A 27,106-nucleotide genomic window follows, 5' to 3' on the forward strand; every position below is an offset into this window, starting at 1 on the left:
AACTGGACACAGAGTACTGCATGTCCAACTCTGTGTCCGGTTTAAAAAAAAAAAAAAACGGTTTCACCGCGTAGCGCATAAAACGCTCACCAGCGCTCACAGCTGGACACTTTTCAAACCCATTCAAATGAATGGGTTTGAAAGATGCCGGCAGGTTTCCGTCTCCTGCCCTGTTTTGTGCAGGAGACAGAAACCTGCAGAACGGACTCCTGGGTGCAGATGTGAATGACCCCTGAGTGGATTTTATATCAAATGGTTAAATAGTGGTCAAAAAATCTCCCTTTTTCTCTTTAAAAAGAGGTTCAGCAGCAGCTGAGGTGTGCATACTAGGGTATAATATTGCTTATGAACTATAAAAACATACAGTTTTATAGGGTATTCTTATAGCATACATAATACTATACATAGCAATGGTACTGCTATCAGTGACAATTACATAAACCACATATTTATTGGAATACTGTACATTGTATAGATCGTATAAAATGTCATAAAAAGTCCTTAGGCCGCTCACTGCACCGCGACTCCAAAAATATCACTATGCCTCTGGTTAAAGCACTGGTAAGAACATAGCAAGATCTTCACGGGTAAGAGCTGTATATTGTTTGAGGTCTTCATTTTCTGTAGATATGGGAAAAACATTTCATTAATCGTTTATAATACATTTGCTTATCAATAAATCTACAAATAGAGGAGAACATGACAGTAATGTGAACGGAAACATATTTGGTTAGGCTTCTAGCTATGGCCTTTATAACATAGACAATGGAGGAAGTTATTAAGGGGGCATTCAAGCGATGTAACGAGGCATTGAGTCTGACACAATAACTCACGTAAGAATCAGCGCTGCAAAACAGAATCCCATTGACTTCAATGGGTTCCGTTTAACGCGCGCAACACATTGAAGTCAATGGGATTCTGTTTTGCAGCGCTGATTCTGACACGAGTTATCATGTCAGAATCAACGCCGCGTTACATCGTGTGAATGCCCCCTAATACTGGGAACCCCACTGATCCTGAGAATGGGGGATGTTTTATACCTGTTGTGATGTAAAGCTGAATGTTAGTGCACATCTGCTGGTTGAAACGTACACACACTCCTGTTTACTTCAATGGGATTGCTAGAGATACCCAAGTGCTGTATGCAAAAGAAATATTAACACGCAGCCCACTCACGGTATATGTAGTGCTTCTATTGTCATTGATAACACTGTCCACCTGGGGCTGCCGTTGCATGGATGAAATATCCTCATGGATATTTCATCCATGGAAACAACTTGAACAGCAATAAAAATCCAGCAACCGGTGACTCCAAATGATTAAAACGTAGCTTTATTATAAAATTGAAAACACACAAAGAGGGAGGTATAAAACCCAATGTGTACTGGACTGGCTGACGGGTTTCGGAAACAACTTAAATGGCAGGCTATGATTACGGGGACACCTTCTTCCCCGAAACACGTCAGCCAGTCCAGTACACATGGGGTTTTATACGCTCTTCTTTATGTGATTTTTTTTTGTGATATGGCTATTTAAATAAAAGCTATGCTTTATTCATTCAGAGCCACTGGTTGTTGGATTTTTATTGCCATTCAAGATGTTTCCATACCCAAGTGCTGTACTGTTAGGATTGGGGGGGGGGGGGGGTCGCAGTCATACTATTTATCCTATATCCTACAGAGGATAAATATTTCTCATGGCCTAACCCCTTTAACCAATTCCCACAATGGCACAAGATGCCACTGAATAATTAAAGTGATCCTATCATTAAAATTCTATTTTTTCTGGGTACCACATAGGATTAGCCTTAAGAAAGGCCATTCTTCTACTACCTTTAGATGTCTTCTCCGGGCCACTGTTCAGTGGAAATCTTGGTTTTCATTGGTATGCAAATGAGTTCTCTTGCAGCACTGGGAGCGTACCAATGCTGCGAGAGAATTCTCCAGCGCCAGCTTCATCTTCTTCAGGAATGGGTCTTCTTCGTTTCTTCTTCCGGCACTGGCTTCAATCTTCTAGGCCTCGGGCCTAGGGCAAAGCCTACTGTGCATGCCCACAGGCCACAAGAAAATGGCTGCTTACACAGTATTGTAAGAGGCCACTTACTTGTGGCTGTCAGGCATGCGCAGTCAGCTGCCTGAGGCCTAGAAGTTTGAAGTCAGTGTCGGAAGAACAAATGAAGAAGACCCATTCCTGAAGATGGAGACGGCGCTGGAGAATTCTCTCATAGCATTGGGGACGCCCCCAGTGCTGTTTGACTGCTGGGGACCGCCCCCAGTGTGGTGAGAGAACTCATTTGCATACCGACGAAAACTAGATTATATACCGAACAGCGGCGCGGAGAAGGCATCTAAAGGTAGGAGAAGAATAGCCTTTCTTAAGGCTATTCCTGCATGGTACCCAGAAAAATTGCATTTTAATGATAGAATCTCTTTAAGAGACTCTTAATAAATCTGGCACATTCCTGCACCACAATTGAAATCCATGCTAGCCATGTCCATTATCCAAGTTAGAATTGTATTTAGTTAATAAAATGATATTCCCATCTCAGCTTTTCATGTCTCCGTTTCCCTGATGTTGTTGGGAGTTATGGAAACAGCCCAACTCGACTGTTCTACGCGTTTCCATAACCTTCCTAGAAGTAAATAAGAGTTAGGCAGCTCCTATAGTTACAGAAACAGCATAGCATACTGTTACACTGTTTCCGTAACTCCCAACTTAGGGATATTTCGATGGGAATACTCCTTTAAGACAGCGACTGGTCTCCACTCTTAGAATACAGTGCTGGTATTTCCGTTTTTTGGAGGTTGTTATGTTGCCGTTATGTTACATTCCTCATCCACAATGTTACTTTCTAGGTCTCAGTAAGTTCCATTTACTATAAACAGTCATCGCTTTCTCTCCCTTCCCCCATCTCACGGGCTGTTTTGACTACATATCGCTTGCCGAAAATATTGTTAATATTGCTAAATCGAGTTTCCCATGTGTCTAATTACAGAATCCCATGTGTCAGTGTCTGACGTGTTCTTTTCCTTGCTGCCTCTATCTCTGTATATCGTGTTACGGCTGTGGTAGAGCAACAGTGTGAATCAGACATTGACTACATATAATCTCTACCTATAGGGGTATTTACATCTCTTCATTCATGGCAGAACAGGTTAGGCTACTCCAATCCTTGAGATAGATGTGGCACATGCTTCTATCCCGAGAACAGAGTTGCCTGGCCCCCATAAAGTGGCCGTAGGGAAGGGAGAAGTAGCTATGCATGCGAGGATCATTTACTGGTATCGGAGTTCCAAAAAATTGCCAAGGCTGCCTGCCTATAGAGATGTAGCGGTCACTCGTTCAGGTACTAGTTACTGCAGATGGCTAGACAGGCCCCTGTCATACAGTTACAATGAAGATGACAGATCAGATGCCCATGCTGAATGTATATGTATATAAGAAGTGCAAAGAGTGATATACAAACCGTTTGGAGGTACAGAGATGGAACGTTATGGTCTTCTTACACTCATTATTACTTAAAAGATATTATTATTGGATATTACAGGCATGATTTTCTCCATTTATTTGGGGATTCCCGTAATAACTGAGCAGAGACTTGGCTATTTGTGTAACTCCGATAGAAGTAAATGGAGAGAGCTTTTCATGTGCACAGTAGACGTGAGATGGTGGTTAAGGCCTCCTGTCCTGGAGACTGATGTATGTCTCATATTAGACATTTACAACATATTCTATGGATATGCCATAAATATCCGAGAGGCATCTGGGTCTACTGATGTTGTGTTTGTGCGACCGACAAAAAATTTAATTTTAATGGTAGAATCCCTTTAAAGAGGACCTTTCATCAGATCGGGCACAGGCAGTTCTATATACTGCTGGAAAGCTGACAGTGTGCTGAATTCAGCGCACTGTCGGCTTTCCCGATCTGTGCCCCGGGTAAAGCGCTATCGGTCCCGGTACCGTAGCTCTTTACAGTCAGAAGGGCGTTTCTGACACTTAGCCAGGGACGCCCTTCTGCCCAGCAGCGCCTATCGCGCTGTACTGTGGAGCGGGGAGGAACTCCCCCTCCCCTCCTGATAATACTCCTCTATGGACGAGCACTGTGAGCAGAGGAGGGGGTCGTTCCTCCCCGCTCACACTGTACAGCGCGATAGGCGCTGCTGGGCAGAAGGGCGTCCCTGGCTAAGTGTCAGAAACGCCCTTCTGACTGTAAAGCGCTACGGTACCAGGACCGATAGCGCTTTACCCGGGGCACAGATCAGGAAAGCCGACAGTGCGCTGAATTCAGCGCACTGTCAGCTTTTCAGCAGTATACAGAACTGCCTGTGCCCAAATCGGTGAAAGGTCCTCTTTAAAGTGCCAGAATTTCAGCTGGCACAATGGACCAGTGTGAGACCACTAGCATACAGCCAGCACCCACTACTACATCCTTTGTAGAAAGTTCCAATGATCTCACACCTGCATACATAACACATCTGTTTTGTTACCTTCTTCACATCCACAAACTTGACACACTCCAGCCACATATCTAGAAACCACTTTCCACACATGGCACAGGTATTTCTGTTGGAGAGCAGTCTTCTAGCATCCGGATGGCACTTGATTTGTTCTTGCAGTGATAAGGAGCTTCCATCCTGCAGATGACTTAAGATATGTCTTGCTGCTATTTCCTGGAAGGTTATATATACACAGTAAGCCGGCATATCACGGTGCAATAAATCTAAAGTAATAATGGCAAAGGGGACAATGTGAAAGAGCAATCGCAATTATGGAATCAAATCTCTAAGACGTTGTATGCACATGCAACAGTAGAATTGATGTCTTTAGGTTTTAGCACTTTTTACAATACACTTTACAGCTTGGTTTAATGATTGTGCTTACGAGTCCATAGTGATGCCAAGTAAACCTCTGGCCTTTCTCATGCCCTCATAGTGGGGCACGCAGTGATGCTTCAGGGCCCTCCCCATTCCTCAAGTGTAATAGCTCAAAATAAATGGAAATCCTTCACAAATCTCAAGGATAACATCACCTTCAGGGTATTATGCCTAAGGAAGGGGGAGGACCTCTGAAAGCTGGTGATGTGCCCAAGTCCGAGGGCATGAGAGGACGCAGAGGGAAGGCTGCCTTGGCATTACTATCGATGTACAAGCGCAAACTTTAACTAAGCTGAAAGTGAACTGTAAAAAGTGATACTTGGAATTAAGAACATAAAAACCTGAAAAGTGACAGTTTTGTATCGTTCTCGTACTTCTCTTAAAGGGGTTGGTCACTTTCAGACCAATACTATATACACAATGTTATTGTGTATATAATGAAAAGTTGTACAATTTCCCAATACACTTTCTGAACCAATTTGTCACAGTTTTCTAGATCTCTGCTTGCTTTCATTCATGGCTTACTCCCAGTGGATAAAAATCAGTCCATGGTCATGTAATGTACAGTCCATGGTCATATGATATACAGTCCATGGTCATGTGATATACAGTCTATGGTCATGTAATGTACAGTCCATGGTCATGTGATATACAGTCCATGGTAATGTGATGTTCACACTGGTGCACAGCTCATTACCAGCTGAATACTGATTACTGTGCTGTGACTGTAACAATCTTTGCACCTGTGTGTTCATCACATGACCATGGACTGTACATCACATGACCATGGACTGTATATCACATGACAAGGACTGTACATCACATGACCATGGACTCCCATCGATCTAATAGTAATGAAGCCATTAATATTTTCATCCCAGAAAACTCCTTTAGGCTCAGCCCCCATTTAGCGAGTTGCAGCCAAAAAGTGCTGTGGGAAAAACCGTTGCGGAAACCCATTGCGTTTTTTTCCGCAGCGCTTTTCACAGAAAGTACGCACAGATTTCCTCTGCAGACTTTCTGCTTCAAGTATACCTATATGGAAAACGTCGGCATTTCCATAGGTATATTTGACATGCTGCAATTTACAAAGACGCAACACTTTTGGAAATCGTAGTATTTAGGCATAGTGCATATGTTTCTGCATTGTGTGGATTGGATTCACCAGAATCCCATGCACTTTGCAGGGAATGTAAAACACTGCATTTACGCTACGTGAGGCCCTGGCCTTAAAGGGTGGCCCGGTCACAAGGAGGGAAGCATATTAAAGGGGCTCTATCATTGGGAAAACTAATTTTTAACTAAACGTATACGCATAGCCTTTAGAAAGGCTATCCCACACCTACCTTTTGTATGTTAATCCTCGCAGTTGTTTTTAATTGAGCCCGCTTTTATTCACATGCTAATTAGCCTCCAGCATGCACCCGGAGGTCTCAGTGAACACTGTCTGCTGTGTGTGACAGCAGGGAGGTTGCTGCTGCTGATGACTCATCAGCCTTCCCTGCTCTCATACACTGCTCACTGAGACCTCCGGGTGCATGCTGGAGGCTAATTAGCATATGAATAAAAACAGTCCATTGTAAACTAATACTGTGACCTAACATCTCATTTAGTGAAAATTAAACATACACTTCAAAGTACGCAGTTCACATATTCACTGGCTGAATGGACTTGCTTGTGTAAACTCACACAGTAACTAAAGATCTTGGCTCCAGGATCATATGGGGACATAATGTCCAGTATAAAGGAAACCTGTTAGGGCCCCTTCACACAGAGTTTACGCTCCATGTATTCTGTACATTTTACCTGTGTAAAAATACACGTGTAAAATGTAGTTAGCCATTGAGTTAAATGGCATGTTCGTATAACGGACGCGCATTATATGAAAAAGCCATTGAACTCAATGGCTAACTACATTTCACACGTGTATTTTTACACGTGTAAAATGTACAGAATACATGGAGCGTAAACTTCGTGTGAAGGGGCCCTTACAAGTTTTTAGGCTCCTAAACCACCAACATGTTGTTATATTGGAGAAGAGTAGGATTATAAAAATGCCTGTATAAAGTCTTTATTGTTATATTATGTATAATAAAAGTTTACACTGTATGGTAACCACCAGTAAAGAGTCATGGGGGTGTGTCACCATCCTGAAGGGTCATGCAGGTCACACCCACCCCTCCACGTCTGATTGATATATCCCTATCTAGCTGTCGTGTACTCCCTGAGCATACACAGTGCAGTGATGTGTACTGCCTTGACCATGTGTAGTGCAACATTTAAAGGGCTATTCCCATCTTAATAATTTATCCCCAATCCATAGGGCTATCCTAAATAGTCACACGTTCACTACACCTGCTCCTTAAAGGGATTCTGTCATTGGTAAACCCTATTTTCACAAACAGCAGGTCGGAATAGCTTTCAGAAAGGCCATTCTTCTCCTACCTTTATTTTTCTGCTCTACACCAGCATTTTGGAGAATTTTCTTATTTCTTCTTTATTCAAATGAGTCTTCAGAAAGCACAGACATACCTCCCAACTGTTCCAGATTCTGCGGGACATTCCCAGATTCCAGGTTGTGTCCCGCCGTCCTGGTCGGCAGGAGGTATGTCTTGGTTTCAACTCAGTGAATGCACTGGTGAATGTCAGCAGACAGCTCCTGCTTCACCAAAGGGATACAGCCCCTGGAGCTGTATCCCTGTGGATAGGGAATAACTTGTTAAAGGGGTTGTCCCATCTCAAGCATCCTATCTATACTGCCAATTTATGTGTATTTAAGACTTTTCCTAAATAATTGCTTCAGCAAAACTGCTTTGTTTGGCTGCTATCTGAGATTCTTCACTTCTTTGCTTACACAGCGTTTCCATAACCATGGACCTGGGGATGATCTTATCTCTCTGACCAGGACAAATGATGTAGGCCCTGCTCTCAGGAAGGAGGGGGAGCTGAGTGCTCGGTGCAGCTTGTATTTCTGAGCTGTTTATCTCTACGCCCAGGACAAGTGATGTAGCTCCCTGGTCTCAGGAGGGGAGGGAGGAGGTGAGTGCTCGGAGCAGCTTGTATTTATGAGCTGTTTATCCCTGGCTCTTCCAGTTATTAGTCGGTTAATTGAATTTTGCTGATAAGGGCTGAGACAGGGAGTCCATTAAACACAGACCTAAAAGTGAGTATATTAGAAGCTGACTCGTGGTCCTGTAGCATGTAAGTTTGGGATTCTCATCACCTAACAAATCTAGCTCTGCTACATCAGCTTCATATTGTGCATCTTTCATTGATACTGTGCTAATTTATTTACAACCATCCCTCATTACTGACTGCAAACATGTACTGCTATGAAGAGAGATAGCAGAGCAAGTGAAACCCCGCCCATCAATGTACTGAGAAAACCAGGAAGTGAACAGATCACACAGCCTGCAAGGTGGTGAACAAGCAAGTTGGGAATACCCCTTTAAGATGGGAATACCCAGAGTACAGAGTGCATCTCACTGCATTGCATATGCCAGGAGAACAAGCCAACAACCTATCAGCTATCTTAGGAGGAACCTGGTAGTGAGCACGGGGGTTGCCAATCCAGCCTGGTAGGGTGGATGCACAGAATGTGTGACTCTTCAGGATAGCAGCACCGCCCCAAGGACTCCATTAATGGGGATAAGTATAGAGCACATGGTATTTTATAAAGTTACTTTCTACATAATGTGGTAAGAGAAAGTTTATACAGGGGCATCTGTATTAACCAATTCCCATCTGGTATAACACCATGGTGGCAACTTACTGTGTGTTCAGATCTGTCATATGTACAGAAAAATGGATTAAAAAAATAAGGACTGATCTAATGATGGACAACAGCGGATTACAAGGGACCCCACTAACTATAATGGGGCATCTAAGGTATCCATTAATTTCTCTCTAACTTCATGGGATGTAAAAGTTGTACTTGCAGGACTTTTCAACTGTCATTTTGTATGGACTCTGTGTCTGGAACTTCCAACGCAGATGTGAATGAGGAGAGAATCCCATACAGCAATCCTATAGTCAGAATCTGTGCCGTTTTTACCTTTAGGGATAACATTTCTCCATCTTGAATGGCAGACACAGGTTCCTTTTGAAGCAATGGATTTTCTTCGCAGTACAGCTCTTGTAAAGGGATTTCATGCATCTGTAGAAACATGTGCACATAGCAAGCTAAACACGTGAAGATACACAAAGAGGGGTAAGAGATGCGTCCAAGGCACACATCCTAAACCATTCACTGTGTGCAGGAATCTCATAGGAAGGTATTGCCCTATAACAAGAAGAGCCGCACTGACGTCACTTGGGCACAATGGATGATTGTGTGGATGTTTAGTAGCGATTTCCTACTGATGTTTTGGATACTTTATCCCATTATTAGTACTGGAAGAACTGGTATCCGGGCTAGGTCAGACTGGAGATTGCCAGCAAGAGTTACAATTCATAGTTCATTAAGTACGCTATGGTTCCCTGGCACATGGATGGCTGCATTCACGTAAACAGCCAGCTACTGCAAGACTGGACTTTAACAAGATATCGAAGGGGTTTTCTTGGAATAGAACAGGGGAGTGCTATTTTTCACCCAAATATAATTTAATGGGGTTGAGCAGGGGGGAAAAAGCAGACCCTGCTTCATAATGCTGGACAACACCTTTAAGTGCCACACAACGTATTTATTCCCTATCCATAGGATAGAGGATATATTGCGGTTCACCGAGGGTCTGGTAACCTCCACAAACCCTAAAAATGGAGTGTTTTTTATCTCCCATTGATAATGGTGTGGACGCTGACCACCCCTGCTCAATTCATGTCAATAGGAGTGCCAGAGATTTCCTGTGTTGCTATTGAAATGATTGGAGCAGAGAGGATTAGAGGGTCTCTTAGGCTAAGTTCACACGTGGAGCATGTGGGTGGATTTTGGCACCGAGAGTGGCGCAAGGAGCCGCGTCATTCTTGGGTCAAAACCCGTCTGCCACGACTGTCACAGTCGCAGCTTCCCCCTCCGGAGCAGGCTCAAAGGAATGGACCGACCCAGGAGGTTGCTGCCGCCAGGCGGATGCTACGGCTCAATGAGCCACGGAAGCCGTCTGAAGAAAGGGCAGCCTGGCGGTCTACATAGACCACTAGAGATGAGCGAACACTGTTCGGATCAGCCGATGCGAACAGCACGCACCCATAGAAATGAATGGAAGCACCTGTGACGCTGACTTTGCCGGCGGCCGGCCGGCGTCACAGGTGTCTCCATTCATTTCTATGGGAGCGTGCTGTTCGGATCGGCTGATCCGAACAGTGTTCTCTCATCTCTATAGACCACCATTGTGAGGGGGCGGATTATGACGCCATAATCTGCCCCCTTAGTGCCCGTGTGAACTAGGCCATAGAGGTTGGACCCCCACCACTCAGTCATTTATTCACTACCCTATGGCAGCATGGTGGTTCAGTGGTTAGCTCTGGAGTCCTAGGTTCAAATCCATGGACAACATGTGTAAGGAGTTTGTATGTTGTCCCTGTGTTTCGTGGATTTTCTCCAGGTACCACGGTTTCCACCCACACTCTAAAGACATACTGATAGGGAATTTCGATTGTCAGTCTTGATATGGGACAGTGTTAATACTATCTGTAAGACGCTGCAGAATAAGATGGCAAAATAAAAAATGGCATGACCCCTTTACTTTCAGGGATTATTACTTACTCTTGAAGGAAAGGCCTGTATTTGATTTCCTGCAACATCCAGAATTTTCAGCTTCCTCAACCTACAAAGCCCCTGGAGATAAAAATAAATCCTATATGTAATATAGACATTACACTCTAAACCATTAATGGAACAACCTTTATGTTAGTCATACATCTTAAATGGCTGAACACTAGGTGGCCAACAGCTATTTGTCCGGACTTCTCCATGCACACGCACACTCGGATTGGCTGAAAATACCCATGTCCATGGGATAAAAAAAAGAACTGGGAGCTTTACATAAATGTGCACAAAAGACGCCATCTAAAAGTAGCCTTATATGTATGGACGCCTATAGGGCATCATCCAGACATGTCTTAGCACTATATCATGAGTTGCACTTACTAAGCAGACCCTACCCCTGCACCAGGCAGACCTCACCCTCCATATATAGGGACAGGCTTCTCGTCCAGAGATGAGGGGCTCATGTTATATTACTACCTATGTAGGAAACATTACTCACACTGTAGGCACTGCTGTTGTTTCCCAGTGGCCATAACTGACTATATCCTATAGGCCTAGTATTTGCTCGCACAGTAGACACCATGACTCCAGCCTCTCCTTACCCAGCACCCCGTATCACATCTCCACTTTATATCCGTGTCGGCTCATGTACTGTCTGGTAATGGGCTAATGCAGCTTTATTTATATTCCTCTTGCCAAAGTAAGCAGTGGGCACTTAGGCAAAATCAGGCAAAACTCACAGTGCAGAAAGATTGCAAGCTCTTATGGGCAAGAACCTGTGTACTATTGTTTATTTGTCACTTGTTTGTCGCTTGTAAGGTGCACTGAATATATTGGCACTAGATATACAGAGATTATTAATAGAAGGGTATCACATGCGCTCATGAACATAATGGTGTAAAAGTACCACGATGGCAGCTGGGCAAGTTGTCTAGTGCAGGCATGTCAAACATGCAGCCCGGGGGCCGCATGCAGCCCTTTACAGGCATATCTGCGGCCCGCACAAAAGTCTCAAACTTTGTCTCTAAACTTTAGAGACAAAGTTTGAGACTTTTGTGCAGGCCGCAGATGTACAAAACTCACGATCAGCAGTTGGAAACTGAGCGGTGGATTGGGGCGGCCCTGCTGGACGCAGCGCTGCTCCAGCGGCCGCCCCTCACCCTTCGCAGAGAGCAGGTCTCCCTGCCTGCTCCACTCCGCCCCCTCCTCCCTCCACTCCGCCCCCTCCTCCCTCCTCTCTGCCCCCTCCACTCCTCCTCCCCACACGCCGGGTGACGTGGCCACGTAATCAGGCCCGCACCCGACGTGTGCCTGCGTCCTATGCGGTCTCACAAGACCGCTGCGCAGGCTGAAGAGCAGAAGCAGGTAAGCTTCTGCAGAAGAAATTGTGATTTTTCAAGTATTTAACCCCTATCCTATGGATAGGGGATAAATACTAGATTTATGATGATGGGGGTTGGAGTGCTGGGGAAGGGTTGGGGTGCTGGGGGAGGGAGTGCTGGGGAAGGGTTGGGGTGCTGGGGAAGGGTTGGGGTGCTGGGGGAGGGGGGCTTTTTGATGTCTGTCTGGCCTTTCCTTGGGCTTGAGGACTGTTTTTTTTTCCCCACCCACCTTGTAATTCTTTCACTTGGGGGTTAATTGGAGCATTACAGTCTGTAGTGCTCCTATTAACCCCCAAGTGCAAGAATTGCAAGTGGGTGGGAAAAAACAGTCCTCAGGCTCATGAAAGGGCCAGACATCCAGAAGCCCCCCTCCCCCAGCACCCCCCTTCCCCAGCACCCCCCTTCCCAGCACCCCCAGCACTCCAACCCTTCCCCAGCACTCCAACACAATAATGGTGTCTGCCAGCTTTAACTGAGGTGCCATTTTACCGGTAATTGCAGGCACCCGGAGCAAGATTCGGGGCCTGCGTGCATTTTTATGGCAGCCGGGAGCCTTGTGAGGCTTCAGCCTGTCATTCTATACTTTCTATTGTAGGCTATTCTATGTAGCCTGCAATAGAAATGCCGGATTTTTGCGATGGATGGTATTAGTGATCAGTCCCCTAGGCCCTAGCCATTAGCTTCTGTGTGCGGCCCTCGCAACAACCTCTTGTTACTCATGTGGCCCTCGGGGTACCCTGAGTTTGACATGCCTGGTCTAGTGGGTACAAGTAGTTCAGAATTAAAGGGACCCGTCATACCTCCTATTATATAACAACAATAAGAACTCTGAGTTCTGCCATTCCTCTCTAATCCCTCTTGGAAATGTATGAATAAACTGACAGCTGCATAATACTAGATGGCAGTGCGTCTCTATACACTCTACTTGTTTTTTCAATGAATGAAGAACGTGCCAGACTTTAGGGACACCCCACACTCACCAGGAAAATGGCAACGCCCAATTGTCAATTTAGTCACACATTTCTAGGAGGAATAACACAATGTAGAGTTATATAAGAAAATATATCCCATAATTGTTTTTATATAGGGAAAACAAGTATATGCTAAGCAGACATGTCAGAAGAGTTGACAAATCCTCTTTAAAGGGCTGTAAGAAGAGGACAGGGTTGTGTCGGACTAGGCCAAAGCATCGACTCCAGTGGCGTAAATATCATGATAGCAGCGGCTGCCACAGGGCCCCAGAGTATAATAATTGTTCATGGGTGTCCACAGTGGGGCATAATACTATGTATAGGGGTCACTATGGGGTATAATACTGTGTGCAGGGGCCACTATGGGACATAATACTGTGTGCAGGAGCCACTATGGGGTATAATACTGTGTGCAGGGGTCACTATGGGGTATAATACTGTGTGCAGGGGTCACTATGGGGCTTAATAGTGTGTGCAGGGGCCACTATGGGGCATAATAGTGTGTGCAGGGGCCACTATGGGGCATAATAGTGTGTGCAGGGGCCACTATGGGGCTTAATAGTGTGTGCAGGGGTCACTATGGGGCATAGTAGTGTGTGCAGGGGTCACTATGGGGCTTAATAGTGTGTGCAGGGGCCACTATGGGGCATAATAGTGTGTGCAGGGGCCACTATGGGGCATAATACTGTGTGCAGGGGCCACTATGGGACATAATACTGTGTGCAGGAGCCACTATGGGGTATAATACTGTGTGCAGGGGTCACTATGGGGCTTAATAGTGTGTGCAGGGGCCACTATGGGGCATAATAGTGTGTGCAGGGGCCACTATGGGGCATAATAGTGTGTGCAGGGGCCACTATGGGGCATAATAGTGTGTGCAGGGGCCACTATGGGGCATAATAGTGTGTGCAGGGGCCACTATGGGGCATAATAGTGTGTGCAGGGGCCACTATGGGGCATAATAGTGTGTGCAGGGGTCACTATGGGGCATAATAGTGTGTGCAGGGGTCACTATGGGGCATAATAGTGTGTGCAGGGGCCACTATGGGGCATAATAGTGTGTGCAGGGGCCACTATGGGGGATAATACTGTGTGCAGGGGCCACTATGGGGGATAATACTGTGTGCAGGGGCCACTATGGGGCATAATACTGTGTGCAGGGGCCACTATGGGGCATAATAGAGAGTGCAGGAATGCGGGGGGGGGGGGGGATTTGGTTGGGGTCTTTGGTGGCCATTGGTCTGGGAGGGGGGGCCCCATGTCAAAAGTACGCCATGGGGCCCCACCATTCCTAGTTACGTCATAGACAGACGCAGTAAAGATCTTCTCATTCATTAAAACTCTACTGAAAGTAAATAGGTAACAAACATACATCTAATTAATTATATAATATTAATAATCGAATCATATCATTAAAAATAATTAATCATTTTGTTTTGAAGTTGGAGTTGGTGTCTAATGTTTCTGACTCCACCCAAAACTGGTCCCAACTCTGACTCCACAGCCCTGGTAGGTGTCCTAATCTGCAGACACCTGCCCCTATTACTTTATTTTATCTGTCCTGTGTTCCCACAGTTCCCATGACCTGACAAGTCAAAAACCATATTGCACATAAGCCCTCTTCACCTCCGGAAGGCCGATGAGATGGTTGCGATAAATATGCAGCTCCTTCAGATTGCTCAGAAGGCCGATCTGCTCTGGTAGCGTCACCAGTCGGTTATTCCCAAAACGCAGCTCAGAAAGATTTTGCAGGACGCAGAGCTCCTTGGGAATGTCTTGTAGGCAGTTATGGTTTATACTGAGGTTTTCAAGACCCTGTAGCCTGCACCAAACACATGGAGAAGTATAAGGACAAGACACATGCCACACACCAGGAATGGTCTACATACACTATACATGCATTACTATACCTCTGCTCTGCAGGTTATACGGATTAACCTTGGTCACAAAAACCCTGCTCACGTGTCTGTATAAGATGTTATGTCAATAGTACAGAGCATTCCCTTCTAGATCACCTCCAAATAGCTCTACTACAAAGCATGTGAAGAAGTACACAGAAGTTATTTTAGGAATGAGGAGATAAAACCCCATGGCTGTTAAATAGCAGGGTGTGCATGGTGTACAGTAAGGTTAGGGCTACACCCAGAGGATTATACTGCTGCAGCTGTGACTCACTGTCTACTAAGACATCTCAATGGAAGGGTAAGTTCACACAGGGTTTTTCGGTCAGGATTTTGAGGCCATATCCGCCTCAAAATCCTGACCAAAAAGACGGCTCCCATTGAAATCAATGGGAGCCGGTCAGTTCTTTTTTCCAGGACCCGTTTGTTCCGGCGCCCGGAAAAAAGAAGCGACATGCTCATTCTTCAGGCGGATTCGGCTTGCGACATTCCCCTGAAGACACGCCCTCCCGACTAGGCCCATTTATTTGGGCCTAATCCAGAGTGGAGTGCGTAACAATCGCAGCTACCCATAATTTGGACCGGAACCTGAGGTGGCCTCGCTTCAGGTTCCGGTCCAAAAAAACCCTGTGTGAACTTACCCTTAGGTTATACAGTTTCTGGCCAGGTGTGATCAGATGTGAAATTGGTTTGGAAGAAAGCAGCCATGTTTTCCTCATCCTGGATACCCCTTTAACACTAACTCACTAAATAAACCTGGGTTGAGGGGATATCGTCACTCCATAGGGAGAGACCACCATTTAGGTGTGTGGAGTCTTATTAAGCCATGAGCGCTCCACTGTGCAAAGGAACATGGGAAGAATATGCAAATCTGACTTCCATGATGTAATTAGGATGCCAATGCCTCAAGCATGCACACCAATAGAGGGCGCTGACTGAGAATGTGCAAGTCTGTCTTCCATGATGTTCCATGTTCCTTTGCACAGTGGAGTAGTGATGAGCGAACACTGTTCGGATCAGCCGATCCGAACAGCATGAACCCATAGAAATGAATGGAAGCACCTGTGACGCTGACTTTGCCGGCGGCCGGCGTCACAGGTGTTTCCATTCATTTCTATGGGTACGTGCTGTTCAGATCGGCTGATCCGAACAATGTTCGCTCATCTCTACAGTGAAGCACTCATGGCTTAATAAGACTCCACACACCTAAATGGTGGTTCTCTCCCTATGGAGTGACGATATCCCCTCAACCCTGTCTAAGCCTCTCACCTCTGTCAGATCAGTCCTCTCTGCGCCAAGCTGATGAGATGCAACACATTGAAACAGCTGTCCTTGGCTGAGAGACTGTACCTGGTAAAATCCCAACATCATTGCAAACAAAGGCCTCTGAGAAGGTCGGCATGATGTTAAAGGGAGCGCCCTCTATTGGTTTGCTTGACTGAGACTCTGTCTTCCTAATTACATCATGGAAGACAGACTTGCACATTCTCAGTCAGCGCCCTCTATTGGTGTGCATACTTGAGGCACTGGCATCCTAATTACATCATGGAAGATAGACTTGCACACTCTCAGTGAGCGCCCTCTATTGGTGTGCATGACTGAGGCACTGGCATCCTAATTACATCATGGAAGTCAGATTTGCACATTCTTCCCACGTAGATAAACCTGAGCTATCAGGGCACAATGATGGAAAGGTCTCTATACAGTTTGATACCGTGTCCTTGTTTACGTACTACACCTCATTCCCTCTAGCGCTATTTTCAGCTCCAGCTATTTTAAGGCTAATAAATGGTTAATACGTTTTATGGACCATTTATCCAACATACCCAGAACTCTTGATTTAACCTCCATGACCTTACTCCTTGCAAAAACATCCCGAGACCAATATGGCTGATCCCTGTACTTCAGAAAAACACGTAGGGGTAGCAATATAGGTCACACTGCCCTGTTCACACTACTTATTTACTCTAAACGCTTCCAGCTGTAACTACAGTGCTCAGATTTCTGTGATCAAAGATACCGGCATTGTTGTATAGATGGAGAAGTGCCTCAAACTCACATGATGGCAATTTAACATACAGGTGGGGGATGGAGTACTCATTAAAATCAGGTCTGGATGTCTCCTGTGGCAGCAGAGGGCGCTCTAAATAAGACCATTTCTCTTGCATCCTTGCAAGTTAGACCCTTCCTCCCCGCACTCTCGCGCAAATCTATGGCTATTCTATGGATAAAGAATACGGCACAGGTGGGAGCCCCACCCAATTCCCGTCCACTTTCAGAAAGTGGCAAGGCCACGTGCAAATCAAAAAGTGGTCTAAAGGCGTTGAAGCCACGTTCCAAATTATTATGCAAATCCCATCCACACATTGCGAAAAAAAATACGCGCAGCGGACATACTGTGATTTCCAAAACCGCTGCGCTTTTAGAAATTGCAGTAGGTCAATTATACCTACGGAAACACTGGCGCTGCTGCCACATTTTTTTTTGCAGTGGCCTTTGTTTAAGAAGGATGTTCCACATTATTTCGCAGGTCACAGGTTTCAAGCAATATAGGAAATAAAAATGATCTCTCAAATAGCGCAACGCCTTCAACCAGGTATGAAAATATTACATATTTCATAAAAACTTGTGAAAGCATGATCATCATACAGTTTTGTGGCAGAGATTTGTGGCTGATTCAGAGCACAGAAGGGTTCCTGCAGATAAAAGTATAATGAGGAAGGTTTCTGTCAGACAAATTCATCAGATTAAAGATCATCTTTCACTACCCGCAACATGTCCAGCCCTTTGTATCATTTAATAGCCACTGTTCCACTGATTCCAGCACAATTGGAATTTTTTTCTCTAGCCCCCACCATTCTTGAGCAACAAGTGCAGTTAGTTTTGGTGCCTGATATATTTTTTAGTCTCTGTACTGTCAGGAGGGCGGTGTCAGGCAGGAGCCGATAAGGGGTGTGATTCTGAGCTCTGACACTGACTGCCTCTGCTCAAGCAGAAACTATCCAAAAATTCACAAGTTCAGTGGCTACAAGGATGGTGAAGGTGATATCAAAGAAGAAGTCCTATGTTAACATGTAACTTGGACTCTTAAAATGTTTTTGATTGAAAAAGCCAATTCAACAAATGACCATTTTCAGTTCTTTACAACCTATAAAATGTTTAGAAAAATTGCTTTGCATAATAATTTGGAACAGTAGATTTAGGCTTTAATTTGTGAAGAAAAAAATGTTATCATTGGAATAACTAGATTTATAGTCTAACGGATCAAGATTTGAACATTATACTGACTGTTATTTGCATCGATCATTAAGAAAATCAGAGAAAAATAGCATTTGCATAATAATTTGGAACGCGGTGTCTATATGTTGTACTAAAGATAATGACCGCCATAGAGAACATATAATATCGTGCACAGTATGGGACACTTTTTGGACAAATTCTGGCACATCTTTATTATGATAAGACACATTTACCATTCCCATTTTGATCTACTTACTTCTGAATTTCTGCAGGAAGATTCTCAATGAGATTGTTGTTCAGATTTAGAGATTTCAGATTTTGCAATCCATCTTGAAAATTAAAAAAGAAATTTTGGAAATAAAAAAAGTTTTTTTTCTTCTTTTTTTACACATATTTTTAGGCATTTGCCATCTCAACCAACAGAATAATATATAGTTCCAGAAAGATATAATAACATTTATGTAAATGACCTTATTCTCTCATGAGCCGTATAATAAGACAATAATTATACAAATTGTCATCAGCCATCTGGGTACACTCATCATTGTGGAAGGCACGATGGATCAGCACAAGTATGCATCTATCCTTGCAGACCATGTTCACCCCTACATGTGAAATGTTTTTCCTCAGGATGATGGCATCTACCAGCAGGACAATGCGACGTGTCGTAAAGCTCACAGTGTACGTGCGTGGTTCGAGGACCACCAGAATGAGTTTACCGTACTCCCTTGGCCAGCAAATTCCCCGGACTTGAACCCAATCGAGAATCTGTGGGACCACCTCGATCGGGTTGTTCGCGCCATGGATGCTCAACCGCATAACCTAGTGCAGTTGGACACGGCACTGGAGTCGGCATGGCTCAACATCCCAGTGACATCATCACAACACCCCCTCTCTTCCTGCACGTCTCGCAGCGGTCCGCTCTGCCAAAGGTGGTTATTCTGGATAGTGACAGGTGGTCCCATTAATGTGACTGGACTGTGTAGATCATTAATATGTAATCTCTGATGATCTGTTACCTGGGACCGCCGTCAATCAACTGCTTGAAGAGGCAGTGACATCACAGTCATCAGTCACATGGTACAGCAGCAGTTCAGTCCAATTCAAGTGAATGGGGCTGAGCTGCAATACCAAGCAATCCCCCTATGATATGTATAGTGCTGTGGTATTCAGTGGAGAGGCCACTCTGTTGACCAGAAAGCTGTACCTCTTCAGCCAGCTGATCTCATCTTATCAAGCACATATTGATGACTTCTCCTAAGGATAGATCATCAATATAGTCCTGGGAAACCTCTTTAGGCTAAGGCCCCGCATAGCAAGCTGCGGAATAAAACGTGGTGGAAATGTATTACGGTTTTTCCTGCAGCACTTTCCACAGAAAGTCCGTAGACTTTTCCTCTTTGGACTTTCTTCATCCATTATTCCTATACAGAAAGCGCCAATTTCTATAAGTATAATTGATATGCTACGATTTGCAAAAACACAAACGTTTTTCAAATTGCAATATTTCCATTGCGGATTATTGTTTGCAATATGTGAATGGGATTAACCAGAATCCATTCTACTTTGCTAGGATTGTAAAACATTGTGGTCTTTGCTGTGGCGTTACCAGTATGTGGGGCCCTGGCCTTAAAGGAATATTTCTATATGCCATAAATATCTGAAGCAGTGGCGTAACTACCGCCGTAGCAGCAGAGGCAGCTGACACAGGGCCCAGGACATTAGGGGCCCGGTGACAGTCGCTACCGCTGCTATCATTATACTCGGGGGTCTTTTCAGACCCCCGAGTATTATGATCGGCGGCCCGGGAGAGGTAAGAAACATAAAAAACACTGTTACTTACCTCTCCACGATCTGGGCAGGCTTCAGCCTAGTTGTCTGACGTCTCATGACCCCGGCCTGCGTCCTGGGTCATGTGACGTCTGACGTCATTGAATATGGACTATTTTGGAGGCTGACATCGTAGGAGCCAGGAGATAGGTGAGTAACAGAGTTTTTTTTTTATGTTTTTCTCCCTCTGGGTCTCCGATATACTCTGGGGTCTGAAAAGACCCCAGAGTATAATAATTGTTTATGGGTGTCCACAGTGGGACATAATACTGTGTGCAGGGCCACTATTGGGGATAATACTGTGTGCAGGGGACACTATTGGGGATAATACTGTGTGGAGGGGCCACTATGGGGTACAATACTGTGTGCAGGGGCCACTATTGGGGATAATACTGTGTGCAGGGGCCACTATTGGGGATAATACTGTGTGGAGGTGCCACTGAGGGACATAATACTGTGTGCATGGGGTCACTGTGGGGGATAATAGTGTGTGCAGGGGCCACTATGGGGCATAATAGTGTGTGCAGGGGACACTATGGGGTATAATACTGGGTGCAGGGGCCACCATGAGGAATAATACTGTGTGCAGGGGCCACTATGGGGCATAATAGAGCGCACAGGAATGCGTAGGAGGGGGTCGGTCGAGGTCTTCGGCGTCAGTCGATCACAGGGCCCTGGCATTCCTAGTTATGCCACTGGTCTGAAAGATGCAAGTCCCGCTTCTGGGAACAGCACCTATTACAAAAATGTTCTCCTGCCGCCCCTTATTCACGGCTACTGTGAGTGGAGAGGTGGCCGAGAATAGCCATTTACATTTAAATGAGTAAAAAGAACAGCACAATTGCGACCACGTCTACAGCATTGGGAAATCCCATTACATTTTTAATACTCTTTTAACAAATCAAGACAGAAACTATAATGGATGCTACTGACGTAAGTGACACAAACCCTACAGGCTTCTGTCACTGGATTCTCTCATAGGTCTATATACATTCTGTACTTAGCTGAACTGGTTTGTCTAGTTTACACTTTGGCTGTCTCACAATCACTTATGCCAGCCACTTATATAACGTTCTTGTGACAAAGCCTTGTCTCTCCTCTCCTGGCAGGAGGTTACTGTAGAGATAGAATCTCATTGCCTCATTTAACCTACAAGATCTCCTAGTCTGCCTGTTACGCTCCGCACTTCATGTCTTACAGGATCAGTACCGGTAACGTATCACCGGTGAAGGGGAACGCTGCTCCCAAGGCTGAGCACCTCTGTTATTATACATAAGGGCTCTCTGCACTGGCTCCTCATCTAATACAACATCACAGAAAGCTCAAATGGATTTCATTCTCAGATATAAAGTTTCTAAGGGTTTATAATCCTACAAAAATAACTGCAGTAGCAAAAAGAAATCAAATGACTGAAAAACAAAAAGTAAAAAAAAGGGAACACTCAATATATTGAAGACCCAAGGGGGGGGGGGGGATACAAACATAAAACCACTGTTACTTACCTATCCCCGGCTCCATTGCAGTCCTCGGTGGTGTCGGCCATTTTCAATGACGTTCGAACGTCTCATGACCTGGGACGCAGGCCCTGGTCATGTGATATCAGGGACATCACACAACTAGGCCCGAAGCCTGTCTGGAGCGCGGAGAGGTAAATAACAATGTTTTTTATGTTCCCTTACCGCTGATCATTATACTCGGGGGTCTGAAAAGACCCCCGAGTATAATAATAGTGTTTGTGGGGCCCTTGCTGTCACTTACCGATCCCGGTCCCTGCCAGGATCGGTAAGTAAATAGGGCCCGTTACCATCTGGAGTAACTCCAGCCGGTAGCGGCCTATTAAGAAAAAAAAAATCAAAAGTATTTGATCGAATACTTCGATATTCGAAACACTCGTACTCAGTCAAATACCACGCGATAAACGCAGTAAAAATTCACACTATAAATATACACTGTATACATTTTTTTTCAATGCCTACGGTGTCCTACTTCCTGTCCCACTTCCCCTGCATAGTTATTGGTGTAAAAAAAAACGCCAGGGAAGGTGGGAGGGGAATCGATTTTTTACGCATGGTATTCGACCGAGTACGAATATTTCGAATACCATAGTATTCGATCGAATATCTACTCGCTCATCTCTAGCCACGACCTCTACTGTACTTTCAGTGTTTTTTGGGAGGGTTTAATTGGAACATTTTGTGCATGTAATAAAATGTATTGTGGTTTACATTCGTTGTATTGTTTCTTTATTTTTTGCGTTATGATTCCAGATAGGTATCTATTATGACATGACACCTGCACAATGGACTGTATTGTCCAAGAGATAGATTAGCTTTACAGGTATACAAATTCATTTTCCTTGCTGGTAAAGGAATCTAGCGCCACCTATTGGAAGGGAGCGGCCCTAAATCAATGTTCAGCCTTTAGGCTAAGGCCTCATGTAGGAAATAGGAGCAAAAAAAAACTATTTTGCAGAGTTTTCCTCTGCGGACTTTCTGCCCCTATTATACCTATACAGAAAACGTCAACGTTTCCATAGCTATATTTGACAGGGTGCGATTTACAAAAACACGCAGTAATGGTAACTGACATGTTTTAGAAAACGCAGCTTTTCCGCTGCAGATTTTCTTTTGTGCAGTATAACACTCCTTAGTGGCCCCACGCACAATGTAATGCCACGTTTTTCCCAACCCCCGCACACAGTATAATGAAACATTAGGAAATATTTTTTTCCTAATTTTTCTTGTGCGTATTAAAGTCAGATGCGTCTTTTTGTCTGAAAAATACCCAATATACTGGATATGTTCGGTTGCTTTTCAGCTTGGACCTTTACTTGGTAGCAGAATGCGGTCAATGGACCATTACTAAACAGTAGTTGAGTACCCCTGGTGTACCCAACATGGCCACTTTTCACAACAGTGACTTGTGGGATACGAAAGTTTAAAATTTTGTGCCAAAAATTATCATGTGCCAAGATTTGTGACTGTTAACACACATTCTACGACAGAAACTTGCATATAATGTATGATAACTTCCACCCCATTTTGTTATAGAGCAGGAGGAGCTGAGCTCTATAATATACTCATTGAAATACCGTATATACTCGACTATAAGCCGACCCGAATATAAGCCGAGGCCCCTAATTTTACCACAAAAAAACTAGGAAAACTTATTGACTCGAGTATAAGCCGAGGGGGGAAATGCAGCAGCTACTGGGAAATTTCAAAAATTAAAATGGTCGGAGTTTTTGGGTGCAGTAGTTGCTGGGTGCTGGGGGAGGGGAGGGGGTGTTTTGGTTGTCTGTCTGCCCCTTCCCTGAGCTTGAGGACTGGGTTTTTTTCCCCCCACTTGGAATTCAGCCTGGCTGAATATAGGGTATCTGCAGTGCTCCTATTAACCCCTTCCTGACGGAACAGGAGCACTGCAGATACCCTATATTCAGTAGACCGGGCACTGTCAGACACAGGGATACCTAATGTGTATGTGCTTCATAGTAATTTTCTACTTTTATACGTATTCTAGGGAAAGGAGTGATTTACAACTTTTATTTACTTTATTTTTTTATTATATATTTTTTTTAAAGCTTCTTTTTTTTTCACTATTTTATGGGAGATTCTATACATTACTATTGCGGCTGTTAATAGACCCCCCCCCCCCCTCCCAAAAAAAAATTATTTTTTTTTCTTTTTTGCTTGACTCGAGTCAAAAACTGCTGAAAATTCAGCTTATACTGCTCATTCTGGGCTTAGGAGTCCAGTGGGCTGTCCTACTCAATGGTTGATCTTTGCATGCACATTCATACGGGGAAGGCTCTCAATCACTGAGTAGGACCGACCACTGGACTCCTATTGTTCAGACTCCCAGTAATAAGACAGTCTTGTTAGTGGGAAACCCCCTGATTTCTGATATTGCTCACCACTGATACAAGGTCCCCTACAAATAAGTCCATAATAGTCAGTCAAGCTATGACACTTCTGTTACTATACTTACCAAACACACATGGTGGGATCTCTGTAATCCTATTACCAAACAGATGTAATATCTGCAAAGAGGTTAAATACTTCAGTTCTTCAGGAACTTTAGCAAACTGGTTGTTCCCCAAGTTTAACATTGTGAGCTGTGGAAATAGAGCAGATTATTAATAATGAATAAGGTCAAAAATGTTTATGAAATTTTCAGAAAAAAAGTTGATTTATAGGAGAACTTAGGGTAGGCTATCACTATCAGATTCGTAAGGGTCTGACTCTCGGCATTCCCACTGAGGAGCTGTTTGAAGGGGTCATGAGCTTGCTTTGCTACCCCCCTCTATATACCAGGTGCAGCTCCACAGTTTTAGGCTCCATTGCAGATTCCGTCATGTTTTATGAGGAAAACAGCTCTGCAGCAGCTCTATTTTTTCTATTTCTTGTTAAAATGATGAACACCTCAACAGAAATATAAGTCAATGATGTTGTTTGATAGATCCAACAAAGCGTTGTGACTTCGACCTTCTTGGGTCCACCAGGTAAAATGATTCTGAGGGCCCACCCTCCAACGACCCCTATAAAATAGATCATCATACCCTTCAAATTTGGTTGTCTTTGTCTGGACCATTGCTATGTTAGAGCCTGGGCCCAATGAAGGAATCTCTGGTACTCTGGTGGGCCATTCCAACCATGGTGGCTTCCATAATTAGCAGAGTCACAAAGAAGGCATACTAAGTGTGGGCAGTAGATGGGGTGCCAGGTATGAATCCAGCCAGGGTACAACATGTGCATGGAGTTTGTATGTTCTCCCAATATTTGTTTGGGTTTCCTCCTACACATTCTGATTTTCGATTTTCTGTAAAACGCTATATAATATGTTGGTGCTACATATGTATATAACACAGGTTTAATCCTGCCTTAGGCTAGGTTCATATCTGCGTCAGAGACTCTGCCGCAGAATCTTGGTGAGAGAAAAATCCAGCATGGAGGATCATAGTCTATGGCATCTGAAGGTCTACACTGGTAATCGCTGTTTTAGCAGTCTGGCTCTCCATTGTTCTGTTCCCACGATGGAGCAGTAGGACGGAGAGCTCAGTGCTGGTGTGAACCTAACGTAACAAAGGTATATTTTGAAGATCTAAGGCCAGTGGCGTAACTACCGAGTAAACAGGGGTAGCAGTGGCCACAGGGCCCGAGACATTGGGGGCCCGGCCACAGCTGCGTCTTTTTTTTCTTAATAGGATAATACTGTGTGCAGGGGCCACTATGGGGGATAATACTGTGTGCAGGGGCCACTATGAGGCATAATACTGTGTGCAGGGGCCACTATGGGGGATAATACTGTGTGCAGGGGCCACTATGGGGGATAATACTGTGTGCAGGGGCCACTATGGGACATAATACTGTGTGCAGGGGCCACTATGGGGGATAATACTGTGTGCAGGGGCCACTATGGGGGATAATACTGTGTGCAGGGGCCACTATGGGGGATAATACTGTGTGCAGGGGCCACTATGGGGCATAATACTGTGTGCAGGGGCCACTATGGGACATAATACTGTGTGCAGGGGCCACTATGTTACATAATACTGTGTGCAGGGGCCTCTATGGGGGATAATACTGTGTGCAGGGGCCACTATGGGACATAATACTGTGTGCAGGGGCCACTATGGGGGATAATACTGTGTGCAGGGGCCACTATGGGGGATAATACTGTGTGCAGGGGCCACTATGGGGGATAATACTGTGTGCAGGGGCCACTATGGGGGATAATACTGTGTGCAGGGGCCACTATGGGGCATAATACTGTGTGCAGGGGCCACTATGGGGCATAATACTGTGTGCAGGGGCCACTATGGGGCATAATACTGTGTGCAGGGGCCACTATGGGGGATAATACTGTGTGCAGGGGCCACTATGGGACATAATACTGTGTGCAGGGGCCACTATGGGACATAATACTGTGTGCAGGGGCCACTATGGGGAATAATACTGTGTGCAGGGGCCACTATGGGACATAATACTGTGTGCAGGGGCCACTATGGGACATAATACTGTGTGCAGGGGCCACTATGGGGTATAATACTGTGTGCAGGCGCCACTATGGGGGATAATACTGTGTGCAGGGGCCACTATGGGACATAATACTGTGTGCAGGGGCCACTATGGGACATAATACTGTGTGCAGGGGCCACTATGGGGGATAATACTGTGTGCAGAGGCCACTATGGGGGATAATACTGTGTGCAGGGGCCACTATGGTTCATAATACTGTGTGCAGGAGCCACTATGGGGCATAATACTGTGTGCAGGGGCCACTATGGGACATAATAGTGTGTGTAGGGGCCACTATGGGGGATAATACTGTGTGCAGGGGCCACTATGGTTCATAATACTGTGTGCAGGAGCCACTATGGGGCATAATACTGTGTGCAGGGGCCACTATGGGACATAATACTGTGTGCAGGGGCCACTAAGGGGCATAATACTGTGTGCAGGGGCCACTATGGGGGATAATACTGTGTGCAGGGGCCACTATGGGACATAATACTGTGTGCAGGGGCCACTATGGGGGATAATACTGTGTGCAGGGGCCACTATGGGACATAATACTGTGTGCAGGGGCCACTATGGGGGATAATACTGTGTGCAGGGGTCACTATGGGACATAATACTGTGTGCAGGGGCCACTATGGGACATAATAGGATTCCTATATGTATAATGTCGCCCTATATAACAGTATCCCCCTGGTATAGCCCTATATATACATGTGACACATCCTATATGCTACAGGGCGGGTTTCTCACATTGCTCAGCGCTCTGACTTCTCCGGGCAGCTGGCACAGCGAGTTATTCTTCAGGTGCAGGCACGTCAGCTGACTCAGGTTGCCCACCGCCCCGGGCACACGCTGCAGTCTCTTTCCATTGAGGTTCAGGGTCCTGGCTCTGCCCCGAATAGCCCGCAGCACCAGTATGTCAGCCATACACCCGGCGCTCTCACCATAATCCTCCGGCTAGTACTGGGTTAAAAAAAAAAAAAAAAAGACGCGAGATAATTACCAAGGCAACGACGTTGCCGTATCCCCCTCAGAGGCCATGATAAGTCAGGGCACGCTGGTAGTTCTCTGTACGTGACATTTGATTAGACAAGGCAGGCCCCGCCCCTTCTCTTACGCCAAACGTTCCCCTCTCGTAACTTCAGCACGCTAGTTGAGGGACCTGTATACTGATTGGTCAGAAC

The 27,106-nt window shown here is 45.1% G+C and overlaps 1 protein-coding gene across 1 annotated transcript; it reads right to left on the minus strand.

Annotated features, from left to right (window-relative positions):
- Window positions 1-510: 510 nt before the first annotated feature.
- On the minus strand, window positions 511-26,849 carry LRRC69 (leucine rich repeat containing 69). The gene is made up of 8 exons (XM_075270345.1): window positions 26,673-26,849; window positions 23,890-24,016; window positions 18,329-18,401; window positions 14,558-14,753; window positions 10,576-10,647; window positions 8,929-9,030; window positions 4,488-4,670; window positions 511-621 (listed from the first exon to the last, which is right to left on the minus strand). Exons 1-8 carry the CDS (start codon window positions 26,847-26,849, stop codon window positions 511-513), a joined length of 1,041 nt encoding a protein of 346 aa, XP_075126446.1.
- Window positions 26,850-27,106: the final 257 nt, after the last annotated feature.

The sequence above is a fragment of the Leptodactylus fuscus genome, chromosome 4 (genome assembly GCF_031893055.1).
Source record: "Leptodactylus fuscus isolate aLepFus1 chromosome 4, aLepFus1.hap2, whole genome shotgun sequence".
NCBI classification, from domain to species: domain Eukaryota; kingdom Metazoa; phylum Chordata; class Amphibia; order Anura; family Leptodactylidae; genus Leptodactylus; species Leptodactylus fuscus.

Excerpts from the sequence above, each read along its gene's own strand:
- LRRC69 (XM_075270345.1), bottom strand. The coding sequence starts at position 26,849 with ATGGCTGACATACTGGTGCTGCGGGCTATTCGGGGCAGAGCCAGGACC. Across the intron at positions 24,017-26,672 it reads AAGTCAGAGCGCTGAGCAAT|CTCACAATGTTAAACTTGGG; the intron begins GTGAGAAACCCG and ends CTATTTCCACAG. Across the intron at positions 9,031-10,575 it reads TACAGGCCTTTCCTTCAAGA|ATGCATGAAATCCCTTTACA; the intron begins GTAAGTAATAAT and ends ATGTTTCTACAG.